The sequence below is a fragment of the Poeciliopsis prolifica genome, unplaced genomic scaffold (genome assembly GCF_027474105.1).
Source record: "Poeciliopsis prolifica strain line A6 unplaced genomic scaffold, Auburn_PproV2 SCAFFOLD170, whole genome shotgun sequence".
NCBI lineage: Eukaryota > Metazoa > Chordata > Actinopteri > Cyprinodontiformes > Poeciliidae > Poeciliopsis > Poeciliopsis prolifica.
In genome coordinates this window covers 103242-119849 of record NW_026562545.1, presented here as the reverse complement: position 1 = coordinate 119849, position 16608 = coordinate 103242, and the positions used below count along the sequence as shown (strand labels likewise).

Genomic DNA, 16608 nt, shown 5'->3' with positions numbered 1-16608 from the left:
ATTTTATTAAATTTCATAAAAACAAATCTGATCATCGATTCACATGTTCAAATAAACGATTCCAACATCCAGACCCGGACGCTTCATTCCGGACAGGAAGTCCCGCCTTCCAGAGAAACCTCCCCGCTGGGTCTACTTCTTCCTGGTTCTGGCAAGCAGTGCCGGGTCGATCCGGTCTGGACTCAGGCCTCTGACGGAGAAGAGGCGGGCGGCGCGCTCCGACCGCGTTCCCCCGCACTTCAGGCCGCGGCGCATCAGTTCCTCCTTCAGAACCTCCAGACCCAGAGACTCCAGCTGCTGGACGGACGGCACCGAGGACAGGTCCAACTGCTGAGGCAGAACCAGAACTGTCAGAACCAGCAGAGGGTTCTGCTCTAAATCATGTTTAAGCATATGGATTCTGGTTCTGACCTGACCCGGTTCCCTGCAGCCATGAGGAGGGTTCTGGTCCCCTGACAGTCCAACAGCCGGTTCCGTCTGGAGCTCCTGGACCTGGGCCGGTTCCGTCTGGAGCTCGGGGTCCTGGACCTGGGCCGGTTCCGTCGGGAGCCCGGGGTCCTGGACCTCTGATGTTCTGGTGGTTGGAGCGGTGCTGGAGAAGACAGCAGAACTTGAGTCTGGATGTGGATCCAGATCATAGGAACCAGTTTGATTCTGGTTCTGATGGTGAAATGGTCTGGTTTGGATCGGTTCTGGTTAAAGTAAACAACTGGTTCTGAATCAGAACTGAGAATATTTGGACCGGCGCTGGACGGGTTTCTACAGCTGGAACCAGTTAGAACCATCAGAACCAGTTTAACCAGCCCTCCCAGCAACAGAACCCATCCTGAAACGGATCGGTCCAGAACCAGCAGTCGGTCCAAACCAGCAGTCGGTCCAGAACCAGCAGTCGGTCCAGAACCAGCAGTCGGTCCAGAACCAGCAGTCGGTCCGATCAGTGGACTTTGAACATTTTGATCTAATGCTGACCTCTGACCTCTGAGGAGCAGGCATGTCCTCACTGCTGATATTGATCCAGATATCTGATCGATCAACAAACCTGCTGCTGGGTCCAGGCTCCGCCTCCTCCCTCGGGGTCGTCATGGTAACGGCTCCTCTGCTGTATGGAGAATCATCTTCATCATCATCATCATCATCATCTTCATCCTCAGAGCTCAGCAGCTCGTCCAGCCCCGTCCTGTAACCATGGTGACAGGGTCAGAGCCGGTCTGTCCTCCCTTCACTGGGTCAGAACCTCAGACACCCACCAGAACCCGGCCGCCGCCGCAGTCTTCCTCCTCTTCCTCGAAGGGGCTTGGTTCTGATCCGGGTCGGCTCCGACCTTCACCTGACTGCTGGCGGTCGCCTGTAGACCTGCAACACACACCTTCAGGACCCGGTTCTGACCCGTGACCCGGTTCCGACCCGCCATCCGGTTCCGACCCGTCACCTTTCAGAACCGAGTCCTCCAGACGCTCGCTCAGGTCGTGGCATTGCTGCTGGTACTGCGGGTCGGCGAACTGATGCCGCGGCTCCGACAGCTTCCTCTGCAGACGCTCCAGCCGCCGCTGCTCCTTCTCTGCCTCGCGCTCCGACTGCTTCTTCAGCCAGTCGGCCATCCTACCAGAACCAGAACCAGAACCAGAATCTGTCTGGATCCTTCAATACAAAACAACATCCAGAGCAGGAGGAGGAGCTTACTCCTTCTCATGGTTCACGTCCCGAAGGCGCCGGCCGCTCAGATCTCTGCAGGCCTCTCTGTTGGTTGTCTTCTCGATCTGCGCGCCCAAAGCCCGCAGCATGGACCCAAAACCTGGAAAACCAACAAAACCTGGAAAACCAATGAAACATGGACCCAAAACCTGGTGATGGGATCAGTGCATTTCCTGGAACTGACCTCCCTTCCCTCCGCGGAGCCGGGGATCCAGGCGGTAGACGGCCCCATCCTGCAGCCGCTCCTCCGGCCCGGACGGCCGTTAGTGGTGACGTACCAGTCCTGATGGGAAATACTGGATCAGTCAAGATTCCTACAAACTGGACCTGAGACAGAACCAACGACCCGACACCACTTCAGGGTGAGACCTGTGGTTCCGACTTTTACTTTCTGACATCTAAAGGTCACTCAGTGCTGTGGGACACCGTCACAAAATGATGCATAAATCTAAATCTTGAAATACATTTATTTAGAATAATACAAATCTTCTCTAAACACGAAACTATTTGTTCAGAGTTTGAGAACCGTTTGAATTCCCAGTTCCACTGAAACTGGAAGTACTGGGATCAGAGGAGTCCCAGCAGGAACTTGATCTGAACACCAGTTTCACTGATTGAATGTTAAATATGTAATTCTTCACAAGCAATAAAGATTTAGTAGAAAAGAAATCTCCCATCTGATCACCTCCAGGAAACTGGAACATCTTAAACTAACGTTAATGCAGCTCTGAATTGAAATAGGAGATTTATGTTAAAGCTTGCTGTCAACCTATAACATGTTGAAATGCGAAGATTTTCTTTTAAATATCCAACATCAGCCTTCGGTAGCTCAGCAGCTAACAGGCTTCCAGCTCCGATTTAAGCCCCACGCTAAGGTTCGGTTCCGGTTCTGTTAGATAAAATCACTCACCTGGCGCGGGACTAACCGTTCCAGAACGTCTCTGACAACAGAACCAGGTGGAAACTCGAAGCTTGAGCACCTGAAGCTCGGAGCAACAACAAACACCTCCATCTTGGCTCCGTTTGTTACGCCGCTGAACGCACTGCGCAGGCGCAGGACTTTATGGGGACGTCTCCCAGGCGCCTCCTGGCGCATAGGATGAGAATCGACGTTCTTGGGCGAAACACAAACCAGTAAATACATAAAATAATAAACTTAATTTTCTATTCATTTCAAACAGACAAAAATAAACAAACAAATAAACATTTAAAATTTGAAAAGTTTCTGAAGGTGTATAAGATTTCCAGTCCAGATTTGCATTAACCTTCTTAAATCAGCCGGGGAGGGCGCTGTGGCCCAACAGGAAGTCAAAGAGAACTCGTCTTCTTCTGGTCTTGGAGGACAACATGGCGGCCTTGTGGAGCCTGAGGTTCGGCTGCCGGTCCGTGTTTCGCTTCTCCTCAAGCGTTTCCGTCCGGACCTCCTTCAGCTCGAACTGTGAGGACGGAACCAGAACCGGCTTCGCGGCAGCCTTCCAGCGGCAGGCGGAGCTCCAGCGGGAGGCAGAGACCTCCGCGCCCGGTCAGAGCGCCTCCACCTCCGGCGAGGAGCAGACCTTCGCCTCGCTCTTCCAGGCAGTTCCGCTCAGAGACAAGGTTGTGGTCGGGAACATCTTCCATGTGGTCCGGGACGACCTGTACATCGACTTCGGAGGGAAGTTTCACTGCGTCTGCCGGAGACCCGCGGCCGGAGGAGAGAGGCTGCAGCGGGGCTCCAGGGTCCGGCTGAAGGTCCTGGACCCGGAGCTCACCGCCCGGTTCCTGGGAGCCCAGACCGACACCACCCTGCTGGAGGCCCAGGGCTGCTGGGGTCCGCTGGAGGGACGGGAAGCGCAGGGACGGGTGCAGAAGCAGAACTAGAGCCGGGACCGAAACCAGCTCTGGTTCTGGCCCGCTGAGCGGATCATTACGTTTTAAATCACGTTTGTGTAAAATAATCAGAATAAATGTCTGTAAAGTATTAAAGTTTCTGTCTGCAGTTTCTGGAATCTGGCCCAAACTAAGCAAGATCAGAACCAGAACCAGAGAGTAATCAGTCAGGATGTTCTGATGGACCGGCTCAAACCAGCACTGAGATCCAGGAACTGAAGTTCTGGACCAAGTGCTGTTACGATCTGGATCATCCAGAACTTTCTGTCTGTGGTCCAACTGGGAACTGGTTCCGTAACAGCTGGAGCAGTTTGGACCGAACCTGGGATGAACTTGTTGGTACCGAGGTCCTTCAATATCCTCCCATTAATGTGTTCATTAATGAATCTTTTCCTGGTTCAATAACCCAGCAGATCAAACATTAACAAACATCTTTATAACAAACAGAAATACTTGGACTAGACCGATGAAGAGGCAGATTTTCAGTACAGTTACAGAAATAAGATGAAGCAACTTTTATTTTATTTTAAAGCTTACATGTAATCAGGCTAATGACATTTGATGTCATCCAAAATTAGGAGCTTATATTCTCATACAGGATGAGAATATAAGCTCATCCTGTTCCGGTTCTGTTTGTGGCCCCAGGGGTTTTTGGTCCCAGGGGTTTTTGGCCCCAGGGGTTTTTGGTCCCAGGGGTTTGTGGCCCCAGGGGTTTTTGGCCCCAGGGGTTTGTGGCCCCAGGGGTTAAGTCAGCTGCAGGAGGAGAGTTGTCGGTTCTGTAATGTCGGCTGTGACGGATCAATGGGCCATGGATCCACGTGGAACAATCTGCAGCAGAGCATCTGGACATGCAAGAGGAAATTCCTCCAAGATCCAACACCAACAGCTTTGATTCGCAACAGCGGCGCCCCCGAGAGGCCCCTCGGCGCCCCTGGGGGTCCCTCGCCCTGCCGGGATCAATCCTATGTCAACAGATTGGCCTGGAGTTTGTGGTTCAGTTCTCCGTCTGTCTTGCAAATTGTCCCAGCGCGCTCAGGGACAGAGGTCAGCATGAGGTGTTGGACTGTTGCTTTTATTATTGTCTCTTGATTTAATGTTTGCATCTGTTTCCTGCTACTGCTGAATGGTGTGTGACCCCCTAACCCTAACCTAACCCCTGACCCATAAATGAACAGTCACTTGCGGACGTTAACGTTGACGGGTCTGATCTTCTGTCACTCGGTTGGCTGGTGAGCGAACCCACCAACCAGTTCCTAATGATTTTCACCAGAACCTGTGGACTGGGTTTGGACCTGTAGTGACCTGGTTCTGACCCGGTTTATTGTCTGAATCTGGAATATTTCAGGATAAAAAGCGTTTGACGAACCTGGAGGGAACCGGGCTTTAGGTTCTGATCCAGGAGGTTAAAGGATGTGGATAGTCACACAATCAGCTGATCTGCTTCACTTTATTAAAGTTCAATAAACCCTGAGCAGGTTCTTACAGGCATAAATACAGAGGAGCTACAGCGCCCTCTATCAGGTCAAACTGGTACAGCAGGAGGGAGGAAGAGCTCAGGAACAGCAGGATGTTGGTGGTTCTGGTTCGACGACCCGGTGGAGCCCAGCTGCATGTCAGTAGAAATGAATGAATGAATGAATCTGTGTTCTCTATTTGAGATTGAAACTTTCTTAGATGAACCATTTCTAACATTTTGTTAAATAAGCTCTGAAATGAAAGCAGCTGATCATAGTGAATGACAGCTGAACAGCAGTATTCTCCAATCAGAGAATACTGATGGACGAGCCGTCTCACCTGACCAGGTGAGTCCTCTTGGGTAAACTGAGCTGGGTGGAATCATGCATGTTAGTGAAGGTTATGATAATTAACAGGTAAATACGAATTAATATAATAAATACACTTAGAATCAGACTGAGGCTCAACACTGTAGCCTTGCTGTCCTGTAATTATTATATATTATTATTATGATTATGTAGTAACTCTGTAATGTGGACGTTTTGTATCTCAGTGGAGCAGCAGCAGCTTCTCAGTCTGTCCTCTTGGGGGCGCTCTGGGTTTCAGCCACACATGGTCACAAAGAGCCACTGTGGAGAAGAAGCAACAGACAAACCGTGAATGTCAGGCGCCCCCTGGTGGCTACACTTCCTGCCTGTTGTCATGGAAATGTCGGTTCATTTGAGTCTCACTGGATATCTAGAATCAGTTCATTAGGATGATCCGTTCATCAGATCACACAGTTCATTTCTACATTATTCAGAACCGGATCCGTTTCCGCCATGACCCATGAAGACCCACCCAGCAGGACGCCGACCTCATCCCCACTGAGAATGAATCGGTCAGTGAAAAACTTTAAGAAGAAAATACGAAATTCATACCATCTTCAAGTCAGTAATGCTAAGTAACATTATTTTTTAATTGTATTTTTATTTTGTTTGTTACAAATTACTCATGTAAGCTTCACATTATTCCAGTAACAAAAGAGATTTTGTGTTTCTCACAGCTTAATAAGTTAACAGTGAGCTGGTGAAACTAGATGAATACAGGAAGGTTTGATGCCAGAGAATTAAGGTAGCAATGCTTATGTTAGCAATATTTATGTTAGCAATACTTATGTTAGCAATATTTATGTTAGCAATATTTATGTTAGCAATATTTATGTTAGCAATACTTATGTTAGCAATACTTATGTTAGCAATATTTATGTTAGCAATACTTATGTTAGCAATATTTATGTTAGCAATACTTATGTTAGCAATACTTATGTTAGCAATATTTATGTTAGCAATACTTATGTTAGCAATATTTATGTTAGCAATACTTATGTTAGCAATATTTATGTTAGCAATATTAACGATAGCCATACTTGTTAGCAATATTAACGTTAGCAATATTTATGTTAGCAATATTTATGTTAGCAATATTTATGTTAGCAATACTTATGTTAGCAATATTTATGTTAGCAATACTTATGTTAGCAATATTAACGATAGCCATACTTGTTAGCAATATTAACGTTAGCAATATTTATGTTAGCAATATTTATGTTAGCAATATTTATATTAGCAATATTTATGTTAGCAATACTTATGTTAGCAATATTAACAATAGCAATACTTGTTAGCAATATTAACGCTAGCAATATTTGAGTTAACGACAAGAGAAGCAGAAGGAAAACGTCAAGTTAATATCATCCAACTGGGTTCCTTCATCCGAGATGGGAATGATCGGAGTGGTTTGGAATCATCAGAATACAGAACATGACTCTGGACTCGGTCCAAAGTCCAGAGGACCAGAACCAAGCTGTAAAGTAAAAGGACAGAACAGGGTTTGTACCTCCATGAGGTTCATCTCCACAGTTCCAGTCCCGTCTCTGTCCAGGCCCTGGAAGATTCCTGAGCAACAGACTCCAACAGGTCAGTTCAGAACCACATGAACAGAACCGGCTCATGGATCAGGGTGTGGACTTACTGAACATGGTCTCCAGTTTGACCAGGCAACAAGTGAAGTTGTCAAAGTCGATGATCTCACTGTCGGCGTATCGAGCGATCAACATCTGATACAGCTTGTTGTTCAGTTTGAACCCTGCAGATGGAGCACATCCCAGGTCATTTGCAGAGAACCAAGCCCGGTCCAACCCAAACTTCTTCCAGGAACATAAAACTCACCGCCGTTTTCCAGCGCAAGACGCATCTCGTAAGAGTTCATGCAGCCAGACTTATCCAGATCAAACTCTCTGAAGATCCCCTGAAACACAACATTATCTCCTGAAAACCTAAACTGGACCCAGCAGGACCTTAACCCTGACCCGTTTGGGTCAGAACCAGCCTGACTACTCCACTGACTCACCAGCCACTTCCTAATCTTGTTCCAAAGGATCTGAAACTCCAGCAGACCGAGCCGAGCGCTGCCGTCTTTCTGAGCTCCAATTAAGGTCTACCTGATCCAGACCCGGTAATGTGTTCTAACCTGCCCAGAACCTGGTTCAGGCCGGATCAGAACCGACCCTGTCATTCAGAGGTAGGATACGTCCATAAGGCTGACCATGGCCCGGCAGGACTCCATGCTGAATCCATCCGTCTGCAGGTCTCTGTCTGCAACAACAGACACCAGAAACAAGAAGCGTCTTCAGGAAGTGGAACCTGAAACCTTCAGGTCTGGATCCAACCTGCAGGCCCAGAACATCTCCACCCAGTGTACACCTGCTCGATACTGCTGGGGGAATCCTGTCGTGTGGAACCTGATTGGCTGCAGAAACATGGATGACCCGCCCTATATGCGCAGATTTCACAAAGACTCACGTTTGGAGACGACCCTGTTGAGGACGGTTCTGAGCTCCCGCACCGAGATCTCCATGTCCTGAGGACAGAAAGCAAACAGGTTGGTTTCTGAGCAGGTTTCTGAGCGTGCTCAGAGCGGCGCAGCCACTAAAAGAGCCTGAGGAGTCGAACTCACGTCTCCGGACAGCTGAGCAAACAAGGACCTAAAGGAGTCGTCAACGTCACGCTCAGAGATTTCCTCCTGCGGACACCAAGGTGACACGTTACTGCCTTTGGTCCTTTGGTCAGTAAGGAATCATCCAACGCGTTGCTTTTTCAAATCCAGTAGTGACTCTACAGTTACTTATCCAAATCCCTTTTTGCAATTTAATTTGATTTCCTCTACATGTCTTGCGGAGTGATTGCCGTATTTATGCCACAGAATGGAAACGAGACGCGCACTTTGTTTCTGGAAAAACAGGAACTATTTTGAGTTTCTGTCATCAATCTGATTATTATCAGCAGCTTTTGGGCTGTTTTTGAAAGTCAAGTTGCTCATTTGGGCTTTTTAAATAAGCAGAGACTCATAAACCCAGAATGTGTCTGACATCCAGGTGGTTTTGCTCCATCATTTCCCCGATGATCCGTCCGTCTGCGTCTGTTAATGTCAAGTTAAAACATGACCAGTGAACGGCGGCGAGCTTCACGTTGAGCTCCAGGAACTGCAAACATGGAGACTGATATGAACAGAGCAGAGAGCCTGGAAACAGCCACGAATGAACCTCTAAATGGCATCATAATTATTAATATTTAGAGAAATGTCACAAATCTGTGCAGCCATCTGAGCTGTGGAGCCGCAGGAGGAGCTGCGCTCTGATACCAAACGCAGGGCCGTAACACAGAGCCTGGAGGCCGGGGCGGGGGGGCACTGCAGGGGGGTTAAAATCAAAAATCCTATTTATAGTTTAATAGAGATTACAAACTTTTTTTTTGTACCGTTGCAACCGTTAAACAATCTCTCCTTCAGTTCAACCTGAGACACATTGTTGGTGTTACATTATAAAATTATTTGCAATTAAGTTTTGGTAAAAATCAATGTGATTTTAACAGCAGGTGAAGGATTGCTGTTGTTAGCAGTCAATCAGTAATCTCAGTAATCCAATCACCACTGCTCATCTCTCACCTCCTCATCCAGGTTTGCCACCAGCACATCGTCCAGGTCCCTGCAGATTCACAGGAGACTCAATCAGAGCCCGAAAACCAGAACCAGACCTCCAGTGTCTCACAGACTCACTCTGTCTCAGACTGTTTCTCAGTGAAAACCCTGAGGACGAAGTCTGCCTCCTTCGAGGGTTCAAACGTGGACGGGACGATCAGGTACTCTCCGGGCGGGAGGCGGAACCGGGAGCTCACCTCCCGCAGGTTGATGAAGCTTTCAGAGCGAGCGCAGGAGGAGCGGCGCAGGAAGAAGTCCTTCTTCATGTGGACACCTGCAGAACCTCGGAACTGCCAGAGGATGGGACGGGGAGCGTCAACGTGGTTCCCAGAAACAGGACATCTGAAATAGATGATAGGAACTAACCTCCTTGGGAATCTGTGAATGAGACAGAAAGAAGAAACAGAACGGTCTGTAGTGACGAAAGTGAGGAACCGGACCTCAGTGCAGGACTGACAAGAGGTTCTGATGCTTCAATCTGATCTTACAGTAGGTGATCCAATCAATCACCAGCAAACACAATGAACCAGACGATATTCCAGACGATATTCCAGACGATATTCCAGACGATATTCCAGACGATATTCCAGACGATATTCCAGACGATATTCCAGTGACGGGCTGAAGCAGCACCAGAGGCACCGGGTGACGGCCGACCTTCCTGTCTGCTCCGATTTCTACACTTGGTTTCTTAAAGCTGCTTTCATCGACAGTTTTCCAGGCTGCTGGAGGGAAAACCGGACCTGGATCCAGAACTTCTTCACAGTCTGCCATCGGAAACCAGAGCCGCTTCGTCCGCTTTGGGTCCAGATGGTTTGCCTGGGACATCCGGCTCGGTAGGGAGACCCGAACGCATCATCGAACTGCGATGTGGATCAAGACTCTGGTCCACCTACAAACCTCCGTCTTCTCAGTGATTGTTGGTGCAGCGCCCCACAGGCCAGGAGGGGAACAGGTTGGTTTGACTCAGAGCCACAGCAGCTGTTGGAGTTCTGGTTCCAGTAGAACCGGGTCGACCGGACCATCAGGAGGAAAACAAGTTTCGGGCAGCGTTTCTGGCAAGGTGGTTAGTTTTCATGCAGTTCTGAGAGAACATGGTGGATTTTGTGGCAGCTCTGACCTCATAGATGGCGAAGCCGATGGTGTGCATGTCCTGGCCATGGCGGCGGAACTGGCGGCGATCCTTCTGCATCAGAGCCACCAGGACGCTGCAGGCGGCCTCGTCGTCCTCAGGGTCATCGTCCTCCTCTAGAAGAGTGATCTTGTACTGAGGGTTGATCCAGAAGGTGTCTGCAGATAGGCATCATGGGAAATAAAGTCTTATCAGAGATAGGTTTATGACAGTGGTGCGCCTGAAAGCTCTAGATCAGGAGAGCTCAAACTTTTTGAGACCAAAATCTACTTTTTCTCTCACCAGCCGGCTGAGATCTACCTCATGACACGAAGACATAGAAATTATAAATGAAACCCTATTGACTCATTTTCTATGCAAATATACATCAGTTATATCAGAAATGATAAAGTGATAGAAAAACCTAGTGCAGTTTCTTCCTTAGTGAGATTCTGACACTGGGAGCAGGTTACTGGTTTCAGTAGGTTACTGGTTTCTCAGTCAGAAGCTGGTTGTAAACCTGAGGCCAGCAGCTGTCAGTCAGTTATGGTATATATAAAATTTGGTTTGATGACATCACTATGCTAAACTGCAGACTGATGGGAGGAACCAAAGAGCTCTGCAGAGGGAAAGGCAAATCTGAATTTGGGATATAATTAATGTAATTTGACACAATTATGGTAGTAGAAGCCATTTGTTTGTTAAAACTTAATCAAATATATTTGTCTTATTTGATGTTGGTTGTGACGTTTACTGCAAACGAACGAGGTCATCAGTCCAAGTCTGTCGTTTATTGAACGTTCAGAAACTCCAGCGGCTGTGATGAACCACAGCGAAGGAAAACAAAGGTAGAATAACCTGAACAGGTGATCAACTCAGAACCACTCGCACCTTTTTACTCTTTTTCTCTTTATTGTTAAGCACACCCGTTGCCGTGGCAACCGCCTGCACCCCGCAAGCCGAGCAAAGATTACGTTAAAAACGTTCAGTCCGTTACGATATCAGGTTTCAGGCTTTATTATTATTTAATGAAGCCACAAACGTTTTGGATCTTAGTGAATATTTTGAAAAGTCTGTCAGAAGAGGAAGTGCTGCTCTCAGCGTCCTGGAGAGATCCACTCAAAACCTGATGCAGATCTACCGTAGACCGTGATCGACCGGTAGACCGTGATCGACCGGTAGACCGTGATCGACCGGTAGACCGCGATCGACCGGTAGATCACGATCGACCGGTAGACCGTGATCGACCGGTAGACCGTGATCGACCGGTAGATCACGATCGACCGGTAGACCGTGATCGACCGGTAGACCGCGATCGACCGGTAGACCGCGATCGACCGGTAGACCGCGATCGACCGGTAGACCGCGATCGACCGGTAGACCGCGATCGACCGGTAGATTGCGATTGACGTTTTGGGCACCCCTGCTCTAGAGCCTTTATCCTCACTGGGGTGGTTCCTGCAGCCTCCAGCTGTGCTTCCTTTCCTCCAGCTGCCCTCGTACGTCACGGTGGTCCAGAAGCTGGTGGCGTCCTGACTCAGTGCATCCGGAGTCAGGTTGCAAATCTCCAGACGTGAGAACTGATGCAGAAATTCCTGGAAGGACATCCTGACACAGAAGAACATCAACCCGTTGGGACATTCTGGACTTGAAGGACTTGGACCGTCCAGTACCAACCTACCAGAACTCTCCATCCTCCATCTTACACAGCATCTCATCCTTTTCTGCAGAATCAATGGAATTCCACTCTGAAGAGCTGAAACATCAAGATTCCCATTGATGATCCAACTCAAAGTTCCTGTTCTTCCTTTCTGTGGAGCACTGACCTGTCGCTCCAGGCTCCAGTCCACTCCACCTGACCCCAGGGGTTCCTGATCCGGATCAGACGCTCCCGCCGCCCGCGGTGCTCCACCTGCAGGAGAAACCAGGAGACGACACACATGAGTGAGCGCTGCTCCAGCGTCCAGACTGTAGCACCGGGTTGCCTAACCGTGCCAGCGAGAGCCGCTCTGAGCTCACCTGTCTGACACCGGTCACTGAGTAGGCGTGGCCTTTCACCAGCTTCTTGAAGGTAATGGCCTCCATGTCAAAAGCGCTGGTGATCTGAGGACAGAGCACACTCAATCATCTTCAACTCACTCAGACTTAGTTTGTTTCTACAAGGAGGCCTGACGGACTCTGGAGTCCGGGGGTTTCTGGAGGCTGGGACTCACGTCTATGGAGCATCCCAGCAGCGATCCTCTCTCCAGAGCTTTGCCGATGATCCGGTAGAGATCTCTGGGAGCTTTGTTCAGCTCATACATCTCCGCCACGCCTCCAGTGAAGTCCTCAAAGCCTTCAGTGGTGCTGCCGCCGGACAAGGCCTCATACGAGCCATTCAGCCTCAGAAAACACAAACAGGGATGGATGGTTGGATGGATGAACAGGTGGATGGATAAATGGTTCCAGGTCTTACTTGGCGTAGGCCTTCTCCAGCAGCGCGCTCCAGAACTCGCTTCCCTCAGCCGAATGGACGAACAGCAGCTCTCCGTCTTTAACCGGCAGCCGGTCGTCAATCACCACGTCCACCCACTCGCCAAACTGCCAGAACTGAGGACAGACAGACTGAATCCAATCCTGTTTACCAAACTCAGACTTGTAGAATCAGCAGTGAACCTCTGTGACGGCCTAGTCCAAGGATCCAGGCCTGCAGGGCCGATGAGCTGCTCATGAAGCAGAGACAAACCTGCGGTGCCCCAACCCTGCAGGCCCATAGGAAGGACTTGGAGGAACTGCTCCTTCCTCCTCCAGGTCACGGGGCGTGGCCTGCTGGCAGGTAGAATCTCACCTGGAAGTGGAAGATGCCGGCGTACTGGTGGCTGAAGTCCTGGCCATGAGGAACCACCCGATGAAGCAGCTGCTGGTTGAGAGTCAGAGAGCCGATAGCAGCCAACAGCCAGCAGTCGCCTGGAGGAAGCAAGAGCAGTCAGCTGACGCTTCACCTGGCCAGGTGAGGTCAGGTCCAGGTCCTGGTTCTGATTCTGGTTCTGATCCAGGTCTATGCAACTCCTCCCGGGCTGGTAGCAGGAATTCAAGCCTCAGCCTAACCCTGGTCCGGACCGGACCGGACCGGACTGGACCGGACCGGACCCATTCCCTCCAACAGCCTGTGTTCCATGCTGCCTTCAGGTGTCCTCTGTAATCCTGACTTTCTCAGATGTTGACTGCCTCAAGCTGCAGGCAAACAGGAAGTTGTTCAGGTAAACAGGAAGTGGCTCCTGCTAGGAAACGGCTGATGCATAATTTATCATGATTGGGAAACATTAATTATTAACCACAACAGTCTGTTTGTTCTCTTATAAAAGGTTTGTTGCCCCATGGGCCATGGAGGCTCTGGGTGGAGGCTCAGGGTGGAGGTTCAGGGTGGAGGCTCTGGGTGGAGGTTCAGGGTGGAGGCTCTGGGTGGAGGTTCAGGGTGGAGGTTCAGGGTGGAGGCTCTGGGTGGAGGTTCAGGGTGGAGGCTCAGGGTGGAGGCTCTGGGTGGAGGTTCAGGGTGGAGGTTCAGGGTGGAGGCTCTGGGTGGAGGTTCAGGGTGGAGGCTCAGGGTGGAGGCTCTGGGTGGAGGTTCAGGGTGGAGGCTCAGGGTGGAGGCTCAGGGTGGAGGTTCAGGGTGGAGGCTCAGGGTGGAGGTTCAGGGTGGAGGCTCAGGGTGGAGGCTCTGGGTGGAGGTTCAGGGTGGAGGTTCAGGGTGGAGGCTCTGGGTGGAGGTTCAGGGTGGAGGCTCAGGGTGGAGGCTCTGGGTGGAGGTTCAGGGTGGAGGCTCAGGGTGGAGGCTCAGGGTGGAGGCTCTGGGTGGAGGTTCAGGGTGGAGGCTCAGGGTGGAGGCTCTGGGTGGAGGTTCAGGGTGGAGGCTCAGGGTGGAGGTTCAGGGTGGAGGCTCTGGGTGGAGGTTCAGGGTGGAGGCTCTGGGTGGAGGTTCAGGGTGGAGGCTCTGGGTGGAGGCTCTGGGTGGAGGTTCAGGGGCCAGTGTCCCACCAGATTCGTCCAGCAGGTGGAGCTAATGCAGCTCCAAAGTGACTGAGTTGGGCGGCTGATGGACTGAAGACACTGAGGAATTATGGGAGATTTTAAGGAATGTTGATGATATATTAGTTGCTGTGGGATTTTTATGAAGACTGGTTGATTTCAAATAAAGAAAACAGTGAAAATATGTTGTTGACTTTTTCTCTGCAGCTGAATCTATCAATCAATCAACAGCTGGTTCCCATTGCATCATGTTCCACATGTCACTTCACCAGCAGGGGGCGCCAAGGTTCACTCAGATTTCCATGAGCTGGATTCTGATGCTTTACAGCAGTGGGGTCCACAGTGGGCCCCTGAGGGCCGCTTCCTGCATGTTTTAGTCTCTCCCTGGTTTAACGCACCTGGATAATGACGGCTCACCAGAGGCCTGAGAGGAACGCTGACCTGCTGGAAGGTTCTTGGTTCCAGGGAGGAAATGTTAGCATTTCCATTTTCCAGTAGTGATAGCTTCTTCAACGTTTCTCCCAGCGTCTGTAGTTCTGTCTCCGGTTTGGCATCAGCTGTACAGAATCCGGTGTCGGTGACAACAGCCACACCGACACCGGACCTTCCTGGATCCGGTCGGATCGGTGATGTCGGTACCGGAGACAGTATTGCCCTGCACTGTAGCTGACTTCTGGCGTTAGGAGCAGGTCTCCAGTCCAGTTGCATTCTCACTGCCTTCTAACTGCATCAGAGTTCACTTCAGCCAGACGGAGACCGAGGTTTTCAGAGTTCATTCAGTACCGGTGGTATCAGTCCGGATTTGAATTCAAATTTGCATTCACACTCCCCAAACCAACTGGACTTAGACAAACAAATTAGACTAGTAAACTTGACTAAAAGAGGCTGGTGTGAATACATCCTTAGTTTATACGTCTCATATATATAAAAAATAAAATTCCCTTCTCACCCACCGCGGGTGGTTCTTATCCTCTGAGCTCGGGTCCTCTACCAGAGGCCTGGGAGCTTGAGGATCCTGCAGTATCTTGGCTGTGCCAAGGACTGCTGCACATTTCTGGACTGAGATGTCTGATGTTGTTCCTGGGATCTGTTGTAGCCACTGCTCCAGTTTGGGGGTTACTGCCCCGAGGGCCCCGATGACCACAGGCACCACTGTGGTCTTCACCTTCCAGGCCCTCTCCAGTTCTTCCCTGAGGCCCTGGTATTTCTCCAGTTTCTCCTTTTTCCTGATGTTGCAATCACTTGGTATTGCTACATCTACCACAACGGCTTTCCTCTGTTTGCATATATATATATATATATATATATATATATATATATATATATATATATATATATATATATATATATATGCAAACAGAAGGGCGGGGTTGGTTGCCATGATGCCAACTGGTCCCCAGCAGGGGGCATGATGATGCCAGAAAGGCAAAACAGCACACATTGGAGGCCCCGCCCCTCAGAGAGCTGCAGCTGTAGCAGCAGGTTGCAGCCACCGCCTCAGTTTTCCTCTGACTGACTCATCAGTGACAAGCAGCTCAGCCTCACCTGCAGCTTTCTAACAAACACCGACTGGCCCCGCCCACACCGGATGACCCCGCCCACAGCGGTTCCTGGAAAGCTGCAGCCTGCTGCACCTGTTGGACAGGTAGCAGCTGCCCCAGTGCATGCTGGGAACTCAAGACCTTCAGTTTTAGGTTCTGAAACGGTTTGGTCCCGCCTCAGCAGAGGAAACCCAACAGGATCAGGACCAGCAAGGTTCCGGACCTGGTCTGGGTTCTGAACACCTGGCCGGGTCCAGAACCAAGTTGAATGAGGTGTAGACGTGGTCAGGTTGCCATGGTGACTCACCCAGCGCCCCCTGGCAGATGTCGGTCCTGGTGGCTCCGCCCCACAATGAACCGCGGCTCCGCCGACAGCTCCTGACCAGCCAATTAGAAGAGCTGCGTCACCGACCCGCCCTCGATTCCCGGCCCGGTTTCGGTTCTGGTTCTTTACCGTGGGCCGGCGCCCACTCCACGCCCCGGGTCTTGGCGCTGAGTGGACCCAGCTCCTTGAAGCCCAGCGAGCCGGGTTCTGCCGGGAAGAGCGGGTCCAGGAAGACGGTTCCGTTCTGCAGGCACTCCTCCCTCAGGGCCCAGAAGTCCTGGTTCTGGTACCGGACCGCCTGCCGGGTCGAGCCCAGGCCCTCGGCCCGGTCCGCTCATGTTGGATTCGACCCGAAACGCTGCTGAACATCCTGAGCAGAACCAGAACCAAACACAGAACGGGTCAGAACCGGAAGCGGCGCCCCCTCCCGTCTGAAACAGTCTCTGACACGGAACTGGACCCAGTGGTTCCGGTCAAAGTTCAAGACTGGATGACACGGATATGTCCTGGACCGGGTAAAGCATCGGTCCAGCCTGGTTCTGGTTCCAGTTCTGATCAGGGATCAAACTGGAAATTAACAAATTAATCGGGCC

General features: G+C 50.5%; 2 protein-coding genes and 1 pseudogene across 2 annotated transcripts; 1 reads left to right on the top strand and 2 right to left on the bottom strand.

The window, feature by feature from the left end:
* Positions 1-132: 132 nt before the first annotated feature.
* On the bottom strand, positions 133-2791 carry LOC129356403 (splicing regulator SDE2-like; annotated as a pseudogene).
* Positions 2792-3019: 228 nt separating this feature from the next.
* Positions 3020-3651, top strand: LOC129356419 (28S ribosomal protein S28, mitochondrial-like). Its single transcript, XM_055026004.1, has one exon. The coding sequence runs from the start codon at positions 3040-3042 to the stop codon at positions 3550-3552; it is 513 nt and encodes a 170-aa protein (XP_054881979.1). The 5' UTR covers positions 3020-3039; the 3' UTR covers positions 3553-3651.
* A 1343-nt stretch (positions 3652-4994) lies between these two features.
* LOC129356397 (calpain-1 catalytic subunit-like) lies at positions 4995-16384 on the bottom strand. Its single transcript, XM_055025989.1, is given in 24 exon segments — positions 4995-5645; positions 6895-6953; positions 7030-7143; positions 7227-7305; positions 7408-7476; positions 7588-7652; positions 7860-7917; positions 8014-8079; positions 9001-9040; positions 9112-9323; positions 9400-9411; positions 10154-10323; positions 11592-11752; positions 11826-11900; positions 11971-12056; positions 12164-12247; positions 12358-12526; positions 12600-12733; positions 12972-13090; positions 15998-16037; positions 16039-16068; positions 16145-16156; positions 16158-16348; positions 16351-16384. Coding segments are annotated over 24 exon segments (2106 nt in total). The 3' UTR covers positions 4995-5618.
* Positions 16385-16608: the final 224 nt, after the last annotated feature.

Excerpts from the sequence above, each read along its gene's own strand:
- LOC129356419 (XM_055026004.1), top strand. The coding sequence starts at position 3,040 with ATGGCGGCCTTGTGGAGCCTGAGGTTCGGCTGCCGGTCCGTGTTTCGC.